Source organism: Drosophila mauritiana, chromosome 3L (assembly GCF_004382145.1).
Source record: "Drosophila mauritiana strain mau12 chromosome 3L, ASM438214v1, whole genome shotgun sequence".
Lineage (NCBI taxonomy): Eukaryota > Metazoa > Arthropoda > Insecta > Diptera > Drosophilidae > Drosophila > Drosophila mauritiana.
Window position 1 is genome coordinate 5498735 of NC_046669.1, and position 17747 is coordinate 5516481.

At 42.7% G+C, this 17747-nt stretch overlaps 4 protein-coding genes across 9 annotated transcripts in view; 3 read left to right on the top strand and 1 right to left on the bottom strand.

Annotated features, from left to right (window-relative positions):
- Window positions 1–3668: 3668 nt before the first annotated feature.
- LOC117140641 (protein lin-28 homolog) lies at window positions 3669–6291 on the top strand. The gene is made up of 5 exons (XM_033303681.1): window positions 3669–3990; window positions 5252–5388; window positions 5531–5679; window positions 5749–5899; window positions 5962–6291. The coding sequence occupies exons 1-5, from the start codon at window positions 3924–3926 to the stop codon at window positions 6043–6045; spliced, it is 588 nt and encodes a 195-aa protein (XP_033159572.1). The 5' UTR covers window positions 3669–3923; the 3' UTR covers window positions 6046–6291.
- Window positions 6292–8569: 2278 nt separating this feature from the next.
- Window positions 8570–11126, bottom strand: LOC117141146 (separin). The gene is made up of 7 exons (XM_033304479.1): window positions 10975–11126; window positions 10702–10897; window positions 10177–10648; window positions 9760–10119; window positions 9407–9705; window positions 9024–9349; window positions 8570–8963 (listed from the first exon to the last, which is right to left on the bottom strand). Exons 1-7 carry the CDS (start codon window positions 11045–11047, stop codon window positions 8785–8787), a joined length of 1905 nt encoding a protein of 634 aa, XP_033160370.1. The 5' UTR covers window positions 11048–11126; the 3' UTR covers window positions 8570–8784.
- A 3328-nt stretch (window positions 11127–14454) lies between these two features.
- Window positions 14455–16793, top strand: LOC117140221. Its single transcript, XM_033303019.1, has 2 exons — window positions 14455–14896; window positions 16679–16793. The coding sequence occupies exons 1-2, from the start codon at window positions 14831–14833 to the stop codon at window positions 16775–16777; spliced, it is 165 nt and encodes a 54-aa protein (XP_033158910.1). The 5' UTR covers window positions 14455–14830; the 3' UTR covers window positions 16778–16793.
- Window positions 16794–16869: 76 nt separating this feature from the next.
- Window positions 16870–17747, top strand: part of LOC117140218 — an 82558-nt gene continuing 81680 nt past the window's right edge. For 5 of the 6 annotated variants that reach the window (XM_033303015.1, XM_033303017.1, XM_033303011.1 and 2 more), the window contains exons 1-2: window positions 16870–16998; window positions 17539–17732. In XM_033303015.1, the coding sequence (XP_033158906.1) occupies window positions 16892–16998; window positions 17539–17732 (301 nt within the window). In that variant the 5' untranslated portion in view covers window positions 16870–16891. The remainder of the gene's footprint in view (window positions 16999–17538; window positions 17733–17747) is intronic. The other variant, XM_033303012.1, reaches the window with a different exon arrangement.

The following is a 17747-nucleotide window of genomic DNA, read 5'->3' on the forward strand; positions in this document are numbered from 1 at the left end:
AAGCACACTTACATAAATACGTAGTCGTAGAGAGCTATAGCTATAGCTATTTATACATACGAACAACCTATGGCCTATGGTTAAAGCGCCCAACTTTGTACAGTAATTGAAATCTGTTTCAGGATTCAAGGAACGTGACGACACAACGTAAATTTAAATGGAGAATAAATGACTGCTTCTTAGTGTTATAAGTGACTCTGATTTAGGTCGAACACACATTTACACTCACTGACACACACAAAAACACACAGACACACACACACAAATGATTCAAGGATCAATTCTAGAAATCAAATCCAAATATATATTCCATTATATATTCAATAAGTCTATCGTATACCTTTATTGCAATCAATATTTCAAATGTATGAATCTATATAATTACAATTATCTATAATTCAGCCCTATGTAGATCATGTAGAGCCTTTGTTATATGTACGTATGTATGTCCTATGAAATTGTTTCCCCACTCTCTCTCTCTCATAAATACAAAATGTACAAAATTGGTTCTCATAAATAATTAAAAATTAGAAAAAGAAACAACAAAAACGCAGCGAATTTCATTTGCAATCAAAGCGAAGCCCAATTAAAAATGCAATTAAATGTAATCATTTTAATATTCGAGATGGAGATTGAGTTTCTGTTTGAACCCTCTTGAACAAAATAAATGTTGATTTATACGAGCCTCAAGGTATATACACGCTTATATATCACTCACCTCTTATACCACAATAAACGAAATAATTGACTATATGCATATTTATACGCCAATTACATGCGAGACATCTTAAAAGAAAGCATTAAAAACCAAAATCGAGCGGAAAGCAAGAATTATCTAATTATTTGAATGCAACTTAAATTCCTATTAATTATATATGAAATATCTCTATAAAATATCTCTAAAGAATCACAATTAATAACAGTACGAAAAGAATGAATAAATACAAAAATATTTCATACTAAAATCATTTGATGCTGGAGTTGAACACAAAAAACGTGGCATACTTTTGGGGGATTTCGCTCTTAAGTGCCGTTTCTTATCATATTCTTTCACTGCAACAGGATAATTATGAATCGAACGATACCTATTTTAGGTGCATTTAGTGCATTCCACTATTATTTAGTTTATAAATCATACTGTGATTAATGCAACTACATTGCATACAATTTGATTAAATCCAATTGCTCCGTGCGAAGGCAGCTTATCGCGACTAAGAGCTCTTTGACGGTCTGTCACTGCAAATGGAAACATCAATCACATGTCAATCTACAATGAAAGTAGGGCACTTCAATGCTTGCGCTCACATGTTAACCCCCCTGGACATGCAAATTGTGTGCGTTTACGCATAAAAAGATGACAACAAAAAACGTATCCTGATTATCGACGAGAAAACCCCCGGAGGGAGACGAGGTGCCATATCGGGTCAAACGCGTGCTGTGCGGAAATGCCACATGGATGGCTAAATGGAGCGAATGCCTGCATCCATGCCATCGCCGTTTTCCTACACCCCAACGTGCCGCGACCCACCCCACGCGCTCTGTCATCTGCGATTTTGCATAGAATTCCGGTCTGGAATTTTCCTCATTTTCATGTCAGCCTTGATTTTATGTTTGGCAACGTTTTATAGTTAAAGCCGATTATTTTCATGGCCATTGTGTCTGCGCCCCCGTCCACAATGGCCTCGAACCAAACTGAACCGATCCTCGGACCCTCGGACAATGCCCGGCTGCACTTCCCCAAACTTCAATTGCATTGCCTGTGTGAATGGCAGGACGCCTTGTTAATCCTGTTCCAATTACGCACATGTGAGTGCCTGCCATCGCATCCCATTCCATCGGCTGCATCCCTAATGGGCACTTTCGCTCTCGCCGCGTCCTTTGTCCCTTTGGCCGGCTTTGTCCATCGACCACTGGCCAGCGGATTGAGATTGGGAGCAGCTCAGGGCAGCCAAAATATTGATTACAGACTGTGCGACGGCTGGCTCGCGATGCATTGTTTTGGGTTTTTTAGCATTTATTTACTATTGATAAAACATCAAACTGACCCTCAGTGACCCCTCAGGCATTAACAGCACCCGCCCTCCGGAAATTTCTCATGATTTTTATCTATTTTGGCCCTCGATTGGTTCATATTACCTTTTTTTCGCGTTAGCATTTTTTTACATCGATACCAAAACAAGCTGGGAAACATAAAATCTTACTTATATCAATCACAATTTCTAAAAACAAATCCTTTTTATATCAAATATTCCATGTATCCAAATGTTTTCAGTAGCAGCAGTTGTTCATTTGATAAACTAAATATTCAAAAACATTTCTACGGCATATTTATTTAAGAATTAGATAGTAAAATTAATTTTTATTTGCCTTACTAATTTCTGTTAATTTTACAAAAATATTCTTCCAAATGTATCCATCGAAATCACTTTCACTGCAAATCGATCGAGCCTTTGCCAAATTTACGAACCACAAAATGTTCATCTGATGCCTCCCCTGTGCATTTGATCCTCGATACAGTTTCCGCCCTCGGATCCACTGTCATCAATGGCATTGGTCATCGATTTGGCACGCCGGCGTGGCACGTGCCGAAATTAATTGCTACAATCCGGAGTCGCAGGACGAAACAGGGAGGAAGAGGCAGGACGAGCGTTCGCAAATATGTTGCACAATGCAGCTCGGGGGTGCATATTTCATATCAGTCGGCGAGGGGTTGAAATGCATCGAGGATTCACAGCTGCCCGGCACGCGACTGAAGCGAGGGTTGCAGAACGCCAGTTGTGGTGCAGTTTTTTAGTGCAATTTTTTGGCAGTCACCAATGGGAATAGTTCGCTTTTTAGCGGCATCTTTTTTTTTAGGGAAATGATCAGCCTATCAGGATAAAGCAGGATTTGGGGTGATTAAGTATTTCATTTTATAAATTGAATCTATTTGCACTTTGAGTGAAAAATGGAGTTACTAATATTTGTTCCTAGATTTGTTATAGTTTCAATAATTTCTCAAATGGCCATTTTAATGAGTAAATGGCTGACACAATTAAAGCTCTAATTTAAAGATAGTTCCAATTTGAATTCAAACATTTTAGAATTTAAACTGTAAGTGTTTACCTTTGAGACTAACAATATAATCGTATAAGGCAAAAAAGACAACATAACGTAACATTTAAATCTCAATTCATAAAATACTTTTCAAAAAGTTAATTAAAACCTATTCTATTTTGTATAACAGTTTAGTATCTCAAGTATCCTGAAGTGCGCTAGTCTCACGCACTTTTTGAGTGCTATACAGATGCAGATACATCCGAATCCGAATCCGAAAGTGTGCTCGGCATTTAGGGTCTGAGGCGCTTACTGCTTACTCGACATAGATAAATTTGGCTCTCACTCTAGCGCTCTCTCTGCACGTTTTTCGGTGTTTCTCCCCGTGATCGTCATGTCGAGTATCTGTCAGATACATTTACACGTTTAACTCAAATCGAAACCGAAACGGGGCGAATTCACTCAACATTCGGCTCGGCGTTTTCCACGCTCACTCACCGACACACCAAGCACACACAGAAGCGCAGAGTCGAATATTGTTTTCAAGATACTGAGCTAAATATTTTTCGGGCCTGCTGCGACCTTCCTAGAAATAGTCAAACGCAACGCGGAGTCAGTGTGACGAAGTGCGTCGTGCGCAGCGGCAGCGTTTTCCAAATTTCCCCTTCGTTGAACCCAAAAAATCGAGAAAGTGCTGTAGCTGTGTGAGTGCGGGCAGTGAAAGATACAGATACAGATACGGATCTTTGGCCACATGTCTGTTCGTTGGCAGGAAAAGCATGCATTTGCAGTGAAGTTTTAAGCAACATCGAATTTTGGAGCGAAAATCAAACAATTGAAGTGGATTCCGAACTAAGAAAAATAAATTAAAAACCCAAGAAGTCAGCATGGAGAACCTACAGCTGGAAAATGGCTTGGAAAGGAGGACCACCAGCCAGAGTTCCACTTCATCAGGTTTGTTTAGAATATGGAGTAGAGTGAAACTAATTTCCAGCTTATGCATGAACGTCACACGAACGTCCACATTCCCCGCTGCCCACAACAAACGTGTTTTGTGTTCCAAAAAAAGCGACAACAAATTCAATAGGAAATCTTATCAAACTGATTGCTGATTGGCTGTGCGATCGCCCTAATATTTGGTTTCTGTTTTTGTCTGGTTTTTTTTATATACTGCGCAGTTCTTTTTTCGCTGGCGTATGTTTTTCTTGATTTCTGTTGTGTTTTTGCCATTCGCTGATTTGATTTTTTATTGGCAAATTGGGGGGTTTCTATATACACGGAGGTGTCATCAACCCCCGAACGTTGACCGACTTACCATCAAACTTCGATCAAGGACACAGGCAGTCCAGTTGAGGATTATCCTCGCCTCAATGCATTTGAGGCATTAGATCTGCGGGACTTACAAAGCTAATTGAACGGGCAAACCAGTTTGCGGCTTACCTATAAGAAAAGGAAAAGGACACCCAACCATCCAAAAGGATAATCGTGTAATGTGGTGGTGGTTTGAGCAAACTGAAAGATTTTCATTCAATTGGGTTTCTTATCAGACGCAAAAGAATTTCCAAGATCTTAAAAGTCCATTCACGTTCTCGCTGGAAATGAGTAAGAAAATGCTTGAGCAGCACAACGACCTAGAAATGCCAGCGCAACCCCCGAAAATGAAAATTTTGATTCCAGATCCAGATAAGCCAGAGCAGCATGAGAGTGCATTCCGAGTATCTGGGCATCTGGGCGATACTACGAGTACCCAAGTACTAGGGCCCACTTCGAGAAATACAGACATACATAGATAAGCTGCCAGCGAAATGGGAGCGAGCGCAGTGAAAACAATTTATGAATGAATGAATGAATGAGCCAGCACAAATGGATATGGGCTGGTGCGAGTGTGTGAGTGAGATGAGCCCCTGCTTAGATAATGGAATGAATCCACTCCGCCGCGCCGCTCGTTCACTTATTTCCGAATATTTCTTATAATAACAACGAAACCTGTTTTCTGCCCTCAATGGGCGTTGGGATGGGGACGTGGAGGGCTAGAGAAGAACCTAACCCAAGTTGAACTTGCCTCGCGGCAAATGGGGCAAGGACACGGATGAATGTTGTTCAGCTGCCTATCTGCCGCTTGGTCATTTGAATAACAAAACCTTGAACAGAGGGATTCCCAGACAGGATATCGAATTGGGCTCCGAACTCAAGTTTCATTTACTATTCCCTGCAGCGAATCCGGCAAATCCTGTGAGTCCCACCGATGAATGCGGTTGTGTGCGACTGGGCAAATGCAAATGGTTCAACGTGGCCAAGGGATGGGGCTTCCTTACACCCAACGACGGCGGCCAGGAGGTGTTCGTCCATCAGGTGGGTACTCTTTGCTTGGGTGAAAATAAAGCCTTACCTTGATACAAGGTCAGTGTTATGTACTATCCATTAGCAGAATGTTGACTATGGAAAATCGGTATAATAATTTACTATAATTCTTATTATAAACGTATGTATGCAGAGCGTCATCCAGATGTCCGGTTTCCGATCACTGGGCGAGCAGGAGGAGGTGGAGTTCGAGTGCCAGCGCACGTCGCGCGGACTGGAGGCCACCAGGGTGTCCAGCAGGCATGGCGGTAGCTGCCAAGGCAGCACCTACAGGCCACGAATGTGAGCTCATACCCAATCCTTTAACTAATTTCCCCCATTTTCACCACCTACCCACCAACCACCCAACAGAAATCGCCGGACTCGCCGCATGCGCTGCTACAACTGCGGCGAATTCGCCAACCACATTGCCTCCGAATGCGCCTTGGGTCCTCAGCCGAAGCGCTGTCATCGCTGCCGTGGAGAAGACCATCTCCATGCCGACTGCCCGCACAAAAATGTGGTAAGTGCTCCTCTACGCTTCCCCAGCCCCATTTCGAGGACTAAGCCCACATCCTTTCGCAGACCCAAAGCCACAGTAATAGCAAAAGAAACAGCAACAATAGCAGCAGCAGTGCAGCCCAAGAGAAGAGCGAGGAGGCCACCTAGGAAGTCCTTGGACCATGGACTGGTAGTTGGAAGTTACAAACTTCGTTGACAAGTACAAAATGGAAATCTAAGAAAAAACACGCATCAAATCAAAGAAACCCACGTACAACAAAACTAGCTACTACATTTAGATATTAGCGGGATGAGACGCACCCCGGAAACAATCCTATCCTAAGTTTATTTCCTATTTTAACATTATTTTCTAGGAACCATAGTTGCTAAGGTTTTTCACTAGAGTACAAGTAAACGAATTAAGCTAGAGAGCATCCCTTGGTCTGCTTTTTGAAATCGGAGCTTTTGCACCCTGAGGGCAAACTGAAAGCTCTGTGCTGATAAGAAAGTCCTGGTCGCGAGTCACGTGGCCACTGACAACATTGAAGCTTTCCTTGGGGCAACAACAAACAGCTACAAACGGAATCACCATGAAAACGCAGAATCACTGTGTAAGCTTGGAAACCTGAAACCCGCCCTCCCGGCGCTGAAGCCGCCACCCACCACCCCCGGAAAGTGAAACAGAGTGAGCAGCAGCAACAACAAACGGATTGGGCGAGGACATGGCCAGGAGGAGCAGGGAAAGGGAAAGTCCTGCCTTTTTTGCTCGCTCTCTCTCTTTTTTTCTAGCTGCCTCTCTGCCTCTTGGCTCTTGGCCCTTTGGCTGTTTTTGTTGTGGTTTAGTTTGCAACATTTTGTTCGGGCTCGCTCTCTCGCGATTTTTGTCCTTCGCCAAGGAAGCAGGAGCAGGATACCCAAAAGGATGCAACTAAGGCCAGCGTCGAGCTCAGTCTCAGTTGATCTCTGCCAGAGAATTGTTGTGTGCAACGCGGCGGAATTTACATTTACAACATTTTAACACAGAAAAATATGAAGACCCAAAAATAAAGGACACTCAAGTCCAATCATCAAACTTAACCAAAAACAATAACTTAGACAACTAAAAGAATTTCAACAAAGTTAACAAAGCGTTTCAGCAACAAATTTTCAAGAACCCACAAGCCCCAAAACCAATAAATACAATTAAAAAATTTAAAATTACCCAAAGTAAACGGAAAAAGTTTGTAAAATTTTTTTTTTGCATAAAATGAAAAAGTTTTTCAACGCATAAGATATACAAATATGGAAACGAAAAATGCTGGCGAAAACTAAGAGTTCAAGGTTAAGAGAAAATCAGAAAATTACCTTTTTAACTGGGCAAACAATAATAAAGCATCAGCATCCACTGACAGAAAACAATAACAATAACAATAGCAGCGTCAACGTCATCGCATATTCATTTGGGCCAAACCACACACTCGTACCCACACACAAGAGCACAACAACACCAACACACCCAGAGGCACACAAACACACACACACACTGGGAATTTACAACCAGATTTACATGGGGAGCGCCTGTTATGTAATATCCTCCTTCTGACGCTGTCTCCTGTCATGTTCCAAGTCCTTGTTCCTTGTTCCCTGTCCCCATTTCTCGATTTCCCGATTCTCGCGTACGTGTGAGTGTGTGTGTCTGTTTGCGTGTGTGTGAGTTTTGGGGGTGTGGCATGGCATGCACCTCGGATTTGCTGCCCCTACGGGTGCTAATTTGATTTAACTCGCTGCATGGGCACGGCATTGAGACACCGCGACGAAGGACGAAGGACACTGGCCGCCCATCCCAGCTATTGGTAAATCATAAAAATAGGGACGCGCCAAGGTGTGTCTGCCCCGCGTGCCTTTTTTTATGGCATGCAAATCGAGGCCATAACAAAAAAAGAAAAGAAAAACACACGCATATTACGCATACGCCGCGTGCTCGATGATGAGATGGCTGGGAAGAAAAGAAGTTATTGGGTTGGGCCTAATTAACGAATGTGTGTCATAATGCGACAGGCGTTAGTAGGTCAAGTAGATGCGATGCTGGGCGATTGGAGGTCGCCGCAGGTTCGGTGGGGGAAAAGCTCTGGCCAAAAGGGCAACCCGAGGACGAGGACGGGAACGAGGTGAGATGAGTCGCGTTTTTGGAGAGCAAACTGGGCGACAAGCCCGAGTACGAGTGCGAGTAAATAAATAGATGGGCGTTTCTGGCCATTCAGGCATTATTGCACATTCGCCCCGTGGACTAGGGTTTAGGCTAATCCCCACTCGCATTTCAATTATATTGCATTTTTATAAATTCTCAATGTTTCCTCCACTCAATATCTTTCTCTCTGACTGTCGTTTGCACCACACTTTCACTTTTTACTTTACCTCACCCACATTGCGATTTGTACTCGAATTAATGTTTTTCACTCCCTACTCTTGCACAGGCAAATGTAAGAATGAATCTGTACTCTGTATCTGGCATGATTCCAACTAAGGAAAACGAAAACTCTAACCTAAATCAATTAATCTAAATAGTTCTCAAACGGTTTAAAGTTCCAACAACACGATGTACAAAGTCTAAACATGTTTAAAACTCCTACTTAAAACTAAAAACTTAACCGAAATCAAGGACACTTCAGTTAAAGTGCTAAATCCATAAGAAAACATCAATCAATCTTCCAAATAAACTAAGAAAAGGTAAGTGCCTTGGAATTTATTCCTAATATATAAATGTTTAGTTTAATTTTACTATTCTGAGTGTTACAATTAACGTTTAATGCAAACTTTGAGCACCACTTTCCACTTGAATGAAGTAGTTCAAATAAATTCAATTATTGTTTGTACACAGTTTCTTACGCTAAACTTTGCTTAGGGAGATCGACTCCACGACGAAATTAGCTACAAAGGCAGCTTTTCCACGGCCAAATTCCATGCGGGAAGTCCGCGACACACGTAAATGCAGCAGTTGTAGATATTCGGCTCCACTTTTCCTTGCTGTACGAGAGATAGGATAGAGCACAGGCTGCCCAGGTGGTAGTTGGGTTGATCGCTCATGGTGGGCGTGGTTTCCTCTTTTCCTAAATTGAAAAGAAGAAATCCTTATATGTCACCTAAATTGAATATAAATAATAGCTTACCTTTTATAATGCCATTTTTGAGCCAGGACACCCGATCGATATGTGTCCACGGCATCACTTTGTTATCCCCCGGCGCCAACCAAAGACTCAATATTGTCACCGAAACTGTATCCATATTCCCATCCAAGGCGGGCATGAGAGTGCCCACTATCGAAGGACAAAGAGCTCCGTGGTAATAATCATGGGCTCCATACAATGCGCTGTACAGGCCCGTGCCCAACATGCGTGTAGAATCGCAGCCGAATAGAAAAACCACGCTGCGTACCCGAGCCCGGCAAATTATGCGACCATTGACGTACTGCAGCCCAGAACCGTGACCTGCGTATCTAAAATTAAAGCCAAAAGTATTAGAATGCCATTGTTCGCTTGCAATTATATCTTACACAAAGCAATCCGCCTGTAGGGCCTGTTTCACCATCACCTCCTCTTTGGGAACGGTTTCAAAAAGATGCTGCCACTGGGAGAGCCAGTACTCAAAAAAGCTGCGCAGCCTGCGGCCGGAGTTGACCAAATCCGCATCTGGGTTTATTACACACATGCCACGTTTAATATTTGTTGTGTAGTAGCCATGCTTTATGTTTGATTTGTGATTCTGGAACAGGCGCCATAGGCAGTGCAGTGATTTGACGCGGGAGAATTCCTGCACTGTGACTAGTTGTTCCCAATGGAGGTGGTCTAGACGCTACATAAATAAGATGGTATAATAGATTATAGTTTAAAAATTCAAATGAACTACCTCATCAACCACCAGGATGATGGGAAATCTTCTGCTCGCCAGGGGCTGGCGCTCCTCCACTTCCGTCCAGTCGCTGGCCAATCCCTTGAGCAATTCGAATGCCGACTGGATCTCGTTTTCGTTGCTCGACAGCTCATAACAGATGAGTTTGAGATCTGCGGTGTCCAGTCGATTGGCATGCAGGGCCGCTTGAGAAAGCAAAACACGTTGGTGGCTACCCCATTGATTAACCAGACAAAAATCGTCAACACGAGTATATGTGGCATTGATTTGCTTTTGGACAACAGTGCAGTCATATCTTTTGCCAAAGAACAGAAAGGAATATGGAGATATTATGTCCCGAAAATCGGCGAGTAGTTTCTGGAGGAGGTAAAGTAATGATGATAAGATACATTCACATTAATATGTAGTACTTACTTGCAGAAAAGTGTCGAAACCATTCAGCTCCTCCCAATACTTCTGCTTAGCCTCTTTACCTTTCATGTTGAGCGGATCCACGGTTACCACTCGCCTAAATCTTTCCACCAGAGTGCTATACTCCCGAAAGAGATTGACCGTATTTTCGTTGGAAATTCTCAGGCAAATCGGTCCCAGTTGGGGGGATCTACAGTGTCGGAGCAGGGTGAGATATATTGCTCCATCGCTAGCAATGATCTCATTGAAAACGGAGTAGGTGGTGGCGGGATTGAAGCTCTTGCAGAGCTGGAGGACACACCATTCTTGTGGCAGATTATTGCATTTCTCTGAAATGCGAGTTAGACCCTCTGTAGGATTCTGCACATCCTCCAGGAAGTCCAGATACTCCGGTATTTCGTTAATGGGCTTCTTTGCCGGTTTCTCCTGCTCCATTTGCTGGAGGTACTTAATAATGTTCTGCAGGAATTTTTTGCTAAGAATTATGTTTGTAATTAGTTTTAAACGCGCTATGTTAGGATATACCACCTTTTGTAGTCCTTTTTCTCCAGTTTAGTGGCTGATTTGATCAGTTCCTCTGAGGTGGGACGCTGATTTTCCAGTTCCGCCGATTCGGTAAGGTAACGCAGATCGGTGGACTGGAACTGGGCTTTAACCTGGTAGTAAATGGAGTGCTCCACATTGCCATTGCGGTACTCCTCATCGGCGCGCAGTAAATTATATTCTGCAGATAAATATTAACATAACATCGTGTAGTTGCGGTGGGAATTTCGCAGTTTCTGGGTCTGTTTATATAGTTACCCTTCGCCTCGGGGCCAACATCTGCACTGGAGAAACCGGCCAGCATCTCAGCTTCACCACCGGTTTCCAGCATTTCCTAGTATTTATTATTTACTTAAATGTTTATTTTCAAACTCGAGTCCGCAAATTGCTTCCTCCTCTTCGGCCGATATCGATAGATGCCTTGTAGCCTTTACCAACACTGAGCTATCGAAGAGCGATGTGCGATAGGAAACTAGTTCACTTTGTGGTATTTTCTAGTACTTTTTTTGAATTGCGCGGTTATTATCCTAAAAAGCATTGTACTTAATAATAATTAAGTTATTAAGCTTTAACACTAATGAAATTTAATTAAAAATGTGAATAAATATATTTGCTTTTCCGCAAGCGAATTGGGAACACAATAAAAAGGCATTATTGATTACTGATAACTTGTAATTCTTACGACTATATTTAATTTTAAAGAATTAATGATTTTATAACAACCTATGCCTAATAAACTATAATGTTACGATTTAAGGCACAATAGCTTTCAGTACACCCGTTTTTGTTGTTTTGTTGTCCGCAAAAAGCTTTTCCCCTTGTTGATGTTTGCGGCCGTTCATTCATAAAAACATGAATCGAGATGAAAAGGTGCAAGAGATTGCAGGTTGGCCGGAAAACAGATGTTAGGGTTGCCACGCCACCTAAATAAGGATGAGCAGCGGAAGCTGCGCAGCAACCACACCCTCTCAAAATAGAGCCTTAACATCAATTAAATATTTGTCGAAGAGTTTTAGTGGCTGCATTAAATATATTAGCGCTATTTTCCCATCAAATACAGATTTATTCATTTCCAAGGGTCAACGCTTAGCCTTTAATGCCCTTTAGATTTTGGCAACCCTAAACCACACCCTCTAGTTGCCCTAAAAACCTTACGCAACAACAAAAGCCAAGTACACACATATGTACATATGTACATATAGGCGGCCAATTAATGCATTTGTGAGCCGAGATACAATATCTTACTTTTAGACTTTTGGTTAACTTTTAAGCTGGCTTTTTTGTTTTTAAATGTGTTTTTTTTTTCAAGACTGTGTGACGTGCGTCTGTATCTCTGCTGCCGCCTCTGCCGACGTCAGCTGCAAACTGCAGTTTTCTAATGACGTCTTTTGGAGGCAGCAAGAGATAACGGTATTTAACCGACGCGAGTGGGCGGCTCAAGCTTTGATGCCACGCCTATTTTTGAAATATAATTTTCAAGTATTTCTTGCGATTAAAAACGAGTTGTTAACAATATTCAAAATATGCAAAAACATTTTTAAGCCTGTAAAAAGTTTTAAGTGCAAGCGGCTAGAGCGAATAATTACCGTTAGAGAAGCTGCAGCTGGTCGCTGTTTTAACTCAACGAAAGCTTCGATAAATATTGAATTGGCGCAGGGGCATAAGAACCTTTACTCTCTTTGGTTCTGCCTCTGCCGCTACTGCGGCCGCTGCCACTGCCGACAGCGACAGCGACGCCGGCGTCAGCATCCTTTCTACTTATTAATTTTGATGTTGCTTTTCACTTTTACTTTGTCGGGAAACGTGCTGTTCAAGAACTTTTGCCAGTGTTGGAAAACAGAGGCGCGCTGGGCTTGATCCTTTAATCGCGAAATTTCTCGCTTGATTAGCATGATGGAAAAGAATAGGCACCACCCCCTACACCACTAAGCCAGCTCTATCACCAAGTCCCCTTAAAATTCACTGGCCTTTATCCTTTATGTTTTTTGGCTGCATTATTGATATCGCTAACTCGGCACGTTCGTTGTCCTTTCCGCCTAGCAAATTATAACATTAATATTACATTAACACACACGTACGCCAAGTCACACACCTACACATATGCATTGGGGAGACATTAAAACTTTCGCACACAGCAGCACATGTAACGAAAGGCCAAAAACAACAAGAGCTTAGCCACCCCAAAAACAAAAAAAAAAAAATAGCGAGAGTGTGTGTGTGTGGCACACATTCCAACAGTTGCAGCGACGTCTCGGTCGACTGCGCAGTCGACGTCGCAGCATCCCTCTGCATTTGAGCGACTCAAAACGAATTTCGAAGTCGACGTCGACGGTTGTGTTTTGTCGCTTTTTCTTGCTTCCAAAAAATAATAATCTAAACAAAATAAAGCTTTTAACTAGCACCACTAAAAATAGAAAATAACTAAGTAAATAAACGAGCTGAAATAATAACAACAATCCTGAGAAAAGTAATTTGAAAAAGCGGAAAAAGCGTAGCATACTTTTCAGCCCCAGTGGAAAAAACGCCCACGAGGCAGACGAAAATGAATTAATCAAGTAAAATTCAAGTAACAAACATTCCGCAACAATAAAAGACATTTAAGTAAATTAAGGTGTGGTGATTTATGCAACTTTTTTGAGGCACACACGCAGCGAAAAGAGAGGGGTGAAGGGGGGCGTTGAAGCCACTGCACATACCTCTAAGCTAAGCCCCCACACACACACACACACTCTCGCAGGGAGAGAAGCAGGAGCAGAGGCAGAAGAAGAAGCAGAGGCTGAGGGCATACAAAATAAAGGATAACGACGGAAAACCAAGAAAGAAATCGAAATTAAAATATAAGCCTGTGGGAGAAGAAAGAGGAGTGATGGAGAGGGGGAGGGGCAGCAATTTTCGGCTGTCGCTGTAATTCGACGCTCATCTCCTGCTCTACTTTGCTCTCTTTCTCCGCTCTTGCCCGCTTTCTCTTCTCGCCACCGCTTTGCTCTCCCGTTTCGTCAAGTGAAAACATTTCTTTTGGGCTTCGTCAAGTTTTGTAGGTATTTTGGCTACACGAAAATACACAGCGCCTTCATCCTTCTCGGTTTCGTGGCGAAAAACGGAATATCTCGTTATTTCCAGTCGAAAATCGCACTCAGACGCACCGAAAATTCCTAAAAATAAAGTGAAAAGTGATCAGTTAATAATTAACGAAATTGATTTCGAAAACATACGAAAAAAGCAGGCCAAAAACGAACATTTTTTCGGTGGGCCGCGAAAGGCGTTGCCAAATCAAAGGCCACAGGATAAAACAACAGATCCGCAACTAAATTTCAAACTAAATCCTAAACACAGGCACTAGAGCAAGAGGAAAATCCTTAACTACAAAAGATAAAATCAACTAACCTATACAAAAGTTAATCATACGCACCGTTAATAAGCACCAAGTGAAAAACTGACAAGAGGAGAACGCAACGCAAAAATAAAGGACAAACAAAGGAGTAAAACTCTCCAGAGAAGCAGCAGAAAACAGCAGTATCAGCAAAGAACATTCTGCTGCATAAATAATACACTCGACATACGTATACGCCATATAGGCCAGGACATACCAGCAGGATATATCACACACACACACGCACGCACTCACACATACGGACGGGCAGGACGTGCTCCTGTTCTATTATTTAACTGCTTTCAACGTCAGCACCGCGTTCAACCCGACGAAAGTCGATTGAAAGCCGCCTTCAACGGCCACAGCATCCCTCTCTCTCAGCAAACACAAAAAACAAAAAGGAAAACGAGAGAGCGAGTCCTGTGCCTGCGCCAGTGTGTGTGTGTGCGTGTGTTCGCGACAGCAGGAGCGACGTCAACGTCAATCCGCTCAATATTTATACATTGAACCGAGTCTCCAGGCCCACGAGTCTTGCGGCCCTCACAACGCAGACGCTCCTGGTCCTCCGCTGGGGCCCAAAATAAATAACATCTGACAGCTGCCCACAGTCCTGAATTCGGAGTCCTGAAAGAGCACTCTGCGGTTAGGGGCTAAAAAAGAAGCAGAGCCAAAGCGTGTGGCCATACAATTTCCCTGGGAAAACACCAACCAAACTGAACGCGATCCTAAAACGAAAACAAAACAATGGGCGCCAAGGAAAGTGTCGAGGCAGCCGCCAAAATGAACGCCGATGGTTGGGGCCATGTGGAGGTGTGTATTATTTATAAAAAGCAAAGCAAACAAACTAATAACACAGACATAAATTCCCAAATCACCAAACTCACAAGCAGTAGTAGTATTTTTCTGAGTATAAGGGATTTATTAAGGAGTTGTTTTAGTAACTTAAACATAGGGCTCTTTATTGTTGAGGGGTTCTATACTGATATATGGATAATTTCTATTTTGTATCTTTTGTTGACTATCAACTTAAACTATCTATGAGTATTGGTTTCATTTAAATTCCCCAAACAAAGATCAAGAAAGATGTATATACATATTTTACCAAGAGTCTCTAAAGATCATCAACCCGAAACTATCAAAAGAAAAGCCCCTTAGATTGTCAACAACTTGATGATCCCTTTCGATATGTCGATCATCGCCCCAAAGTGTGTCAGACCGACGATCCCAATTGCAACTTTAATGAGGGTGCCGAGTGGTGAGAGTAGATTGATTTAAAAATAAATTAGACAACAACACGTGCAGCAAGCACGCGAACTGCTCTCAGTCCGAGAAGACAGTTCCATTTTCCCATTTTCCTCATTTCAATTTCATTTTCATTCCCATAACCACTCCGGATTCCCATTCACGTTCCCATGCCCATTGTCGTATGCTGGTCCACTTGATGATCGCATGTGCAGATGTTGCTCGACCATATCTCTTCAAAGATCCGATCTCTCGAGCGGCCGGAGAGCTTGGAAGCAAACTTATATGTATATATGTGGGCGGTATGGGGCGCTCTCGAGACGCCAAGAGATTGGGAAAAAGAGTCTAAAAATCGGCAGAGATGAAAATTCGTTTGGATTTCGATTTTCAGTCAGTTGAGCTTGCGGCGTGCATTTGTGATGTTGTTTTGGCTTTTTCAAGACCTCGTCAGCCCCGATCCGTAAACCGCAATTCGAATCGCTTGGAAGCCGGCAACTGAATGGCCAAATTCGATTCATAAGAAACAACAAACAGGTGTCCGTGTGTGTCGCCCTCTGGGTCAATTGATGTAAACAAAAATAGCTATATATAAAATCACCTAAATATATACATATATCGCTATTATGTGCTTCCGTGCCAGTGAACAACAAGTCTGGCCGACATATGGGCCAGTCTGGGAATATTTATAAGAATTTAATCTACATAAAAATAAATTCTGCTCCAACTCACCTCGGATTTTGCATCCGCTGGGGAGTGCAATTCATCGGCGGCAGAGGTGGCCAAGAAAATCAAACGTGAAAACTTCAAAGCACATTTTCCGCTTTTCATCGTTCGGCTTGAGTTATGCATCGCTTTTGTTTTTGACACCTACACAACTTTTGTTGCAACGAAGGGGGAAATATTGCTGCACCAGCGTTCGCACCTCTTGCCTGACTTGATGATAATAAACTGCGGCGTGGGTTGCTTCAACGGTTTAATCTCACAGATACGCGCACCCAAAGACCTGAAACTTGTTGTGCGGCCCGCGTTGCAGATATGCCTGAGTCTTTCTCAAGTTTATTGCAGCTTAAAGATGGTATTTACCACACTTCTTTAACGTCCCACGAGATTTATACCGATCGCCTTGGCTAATATGCAATTCAAGAAAATCTAGAGCATTAAATTGTTTTTAAGATTTCTTTCTTTGTTTAGCTATATAGTTATTAGAGTATATAGATCGAAAAAATAGTGTATGTCTTAGCTGATTAAAGTGGAATGACCCTATGAGCACTTCTTAAATGAAGCAAAGAATATATAAAGTATCTGAAGATAGTAACCTAAAAACCAATAATCTCTTTCCACCTTTTGCAGCGATCGAGTCGCTACCACAACCATCGGCACAACCAGCGGTCACAGTCGCTGAATCGCGGACAGGCGCTCTCGCAGGCGGACGTGAGCGGCATGTGGTGACATCGGGGTGCCTCTGGTAAAGGTAAGCTCATGTTCCGTGCCCGATCCCGGCCAAAAACTAATAACAAACTAATACAACCTGCAGGATCTGCGGCAAGCTGCGCCAACTGCGCCATGGGTAACAAACTGAGCTGCTCCTGTGCCCCGCTGATGCGGAAGGCCTATCGTTATGAGGATTCGCCCTGGCAAAGTTCCCGTCGTCGCGATGGCCATCTATTGAGGTGGGTTATGGTCCTAACTTTCGGAACAGAACCACTACTTTATGTTAACTGTTGACTGCCGAAAACGAGGGCTCCAACCACCAACGCCACTACCAACAACTGAACCACAATTGAATTCGCTCTTTCGATAGCTTGTTTCAAACCAACTAATTGTTTCTTCTTCTGGTTTTTCTTTCTTTCACAAAAAAAAAACAAAACAATTTACCAACTTACGACCAAATCAAAACAAATATACACCTGAAACCACAAAAAAAAAAAACACAAACTGATGCGGCCAAACCTCCAAACCACCACAACAACTACAAATGTATCCTGCTTCAACTTTTCCTTCCTACCTCCGACTGCAACTACAACTACAACAACTATAACAACAAAATGTGTTCCTTTGTTTGTGTTTTACCAATATTCTCCCCTCCAACCCGAAAACTAAAATGTAACAATTGTGCACCAAATCCAAATTCGAATCGGAATCGAATCTCGAAACGACCCACCTAAAAACCAACTACCATCCATTGCTGAAACTTAATTAACCAACAATAGTTCGTTCAGGTTGTGGGCAGAGGTCTTCCATGTATCAGCCAGCGGAGCCGGCACCGTCAAATGGCAACAAGTGTCCGAGGATTTGGTTCCTGTGAACATCACCTGCATTCAGGACTCGCCCGAGTGCATCTTTCACATCACCGCGTACAACAGTCAGGTGGACAAGATACTCGACGTGAGACTTGTGCAGCCAGGTGAGTGCACATTGG

Bases quoted from the DNA above. Each gene is read 5' to 3' on its own strand.
- LOC117140641 (XM_033303681.1), top strand. From the start codon at position 3,924: ATGGAGAACCTACAGCTGGAAAATGGCTTGGAAAGGAGGACCACCAGC. The intron at 3,991-5,251 runs GTTTGTTTAGAA...TATTCCCTGCAG, and splicing joins CCAGAGTTCCACTTCATCAG to CGAATCCGGCAAATCCTGTG. The intron at 5,680-5,748 runs GTGAGCTCATAC...ACCACCCAACAG, and splicing joins AGCACCTACAGGCCACGAAT to AAATCGCCGGACTCGCCGCA.
- LOC117141146 (XM_033304479.1), bottom strand. From the start codon at position 11,047: ATGCTGGAAACCGGTGGTGAAGCTGAGATGCTGGCCGGTTTCTCCAGT. The intron at 10,898-10,974 runs GTAACTATATAA...ATTTATCTGCAG, and splicing joins TGTTGGCCCCGAGGCGAAGG to AATATAATTTACTGCGCGCC. The intron at 10,120-10,176 runs GTAAGTACTACA...TACCTCCTCCAG, and splicing joins GTTTCGACACTTTTCTGCAA to AAACTACTCGCCGATTTTCG.
- LOC117140221 (XM_033303019.1), top strand. From the start codon at position 14,831: ATGGGCGCCAAGGAAAGTGTCGAGGCAGCCGCCAAAATGAACGCCGAT. The intron at 14,897-16,678 runs GTGTGTATTATT...CACCTTTTGCAG, and splicing joins ATGGTTGGGGCCATGTGGAG to CGATCGAGTCGCTACCACAA.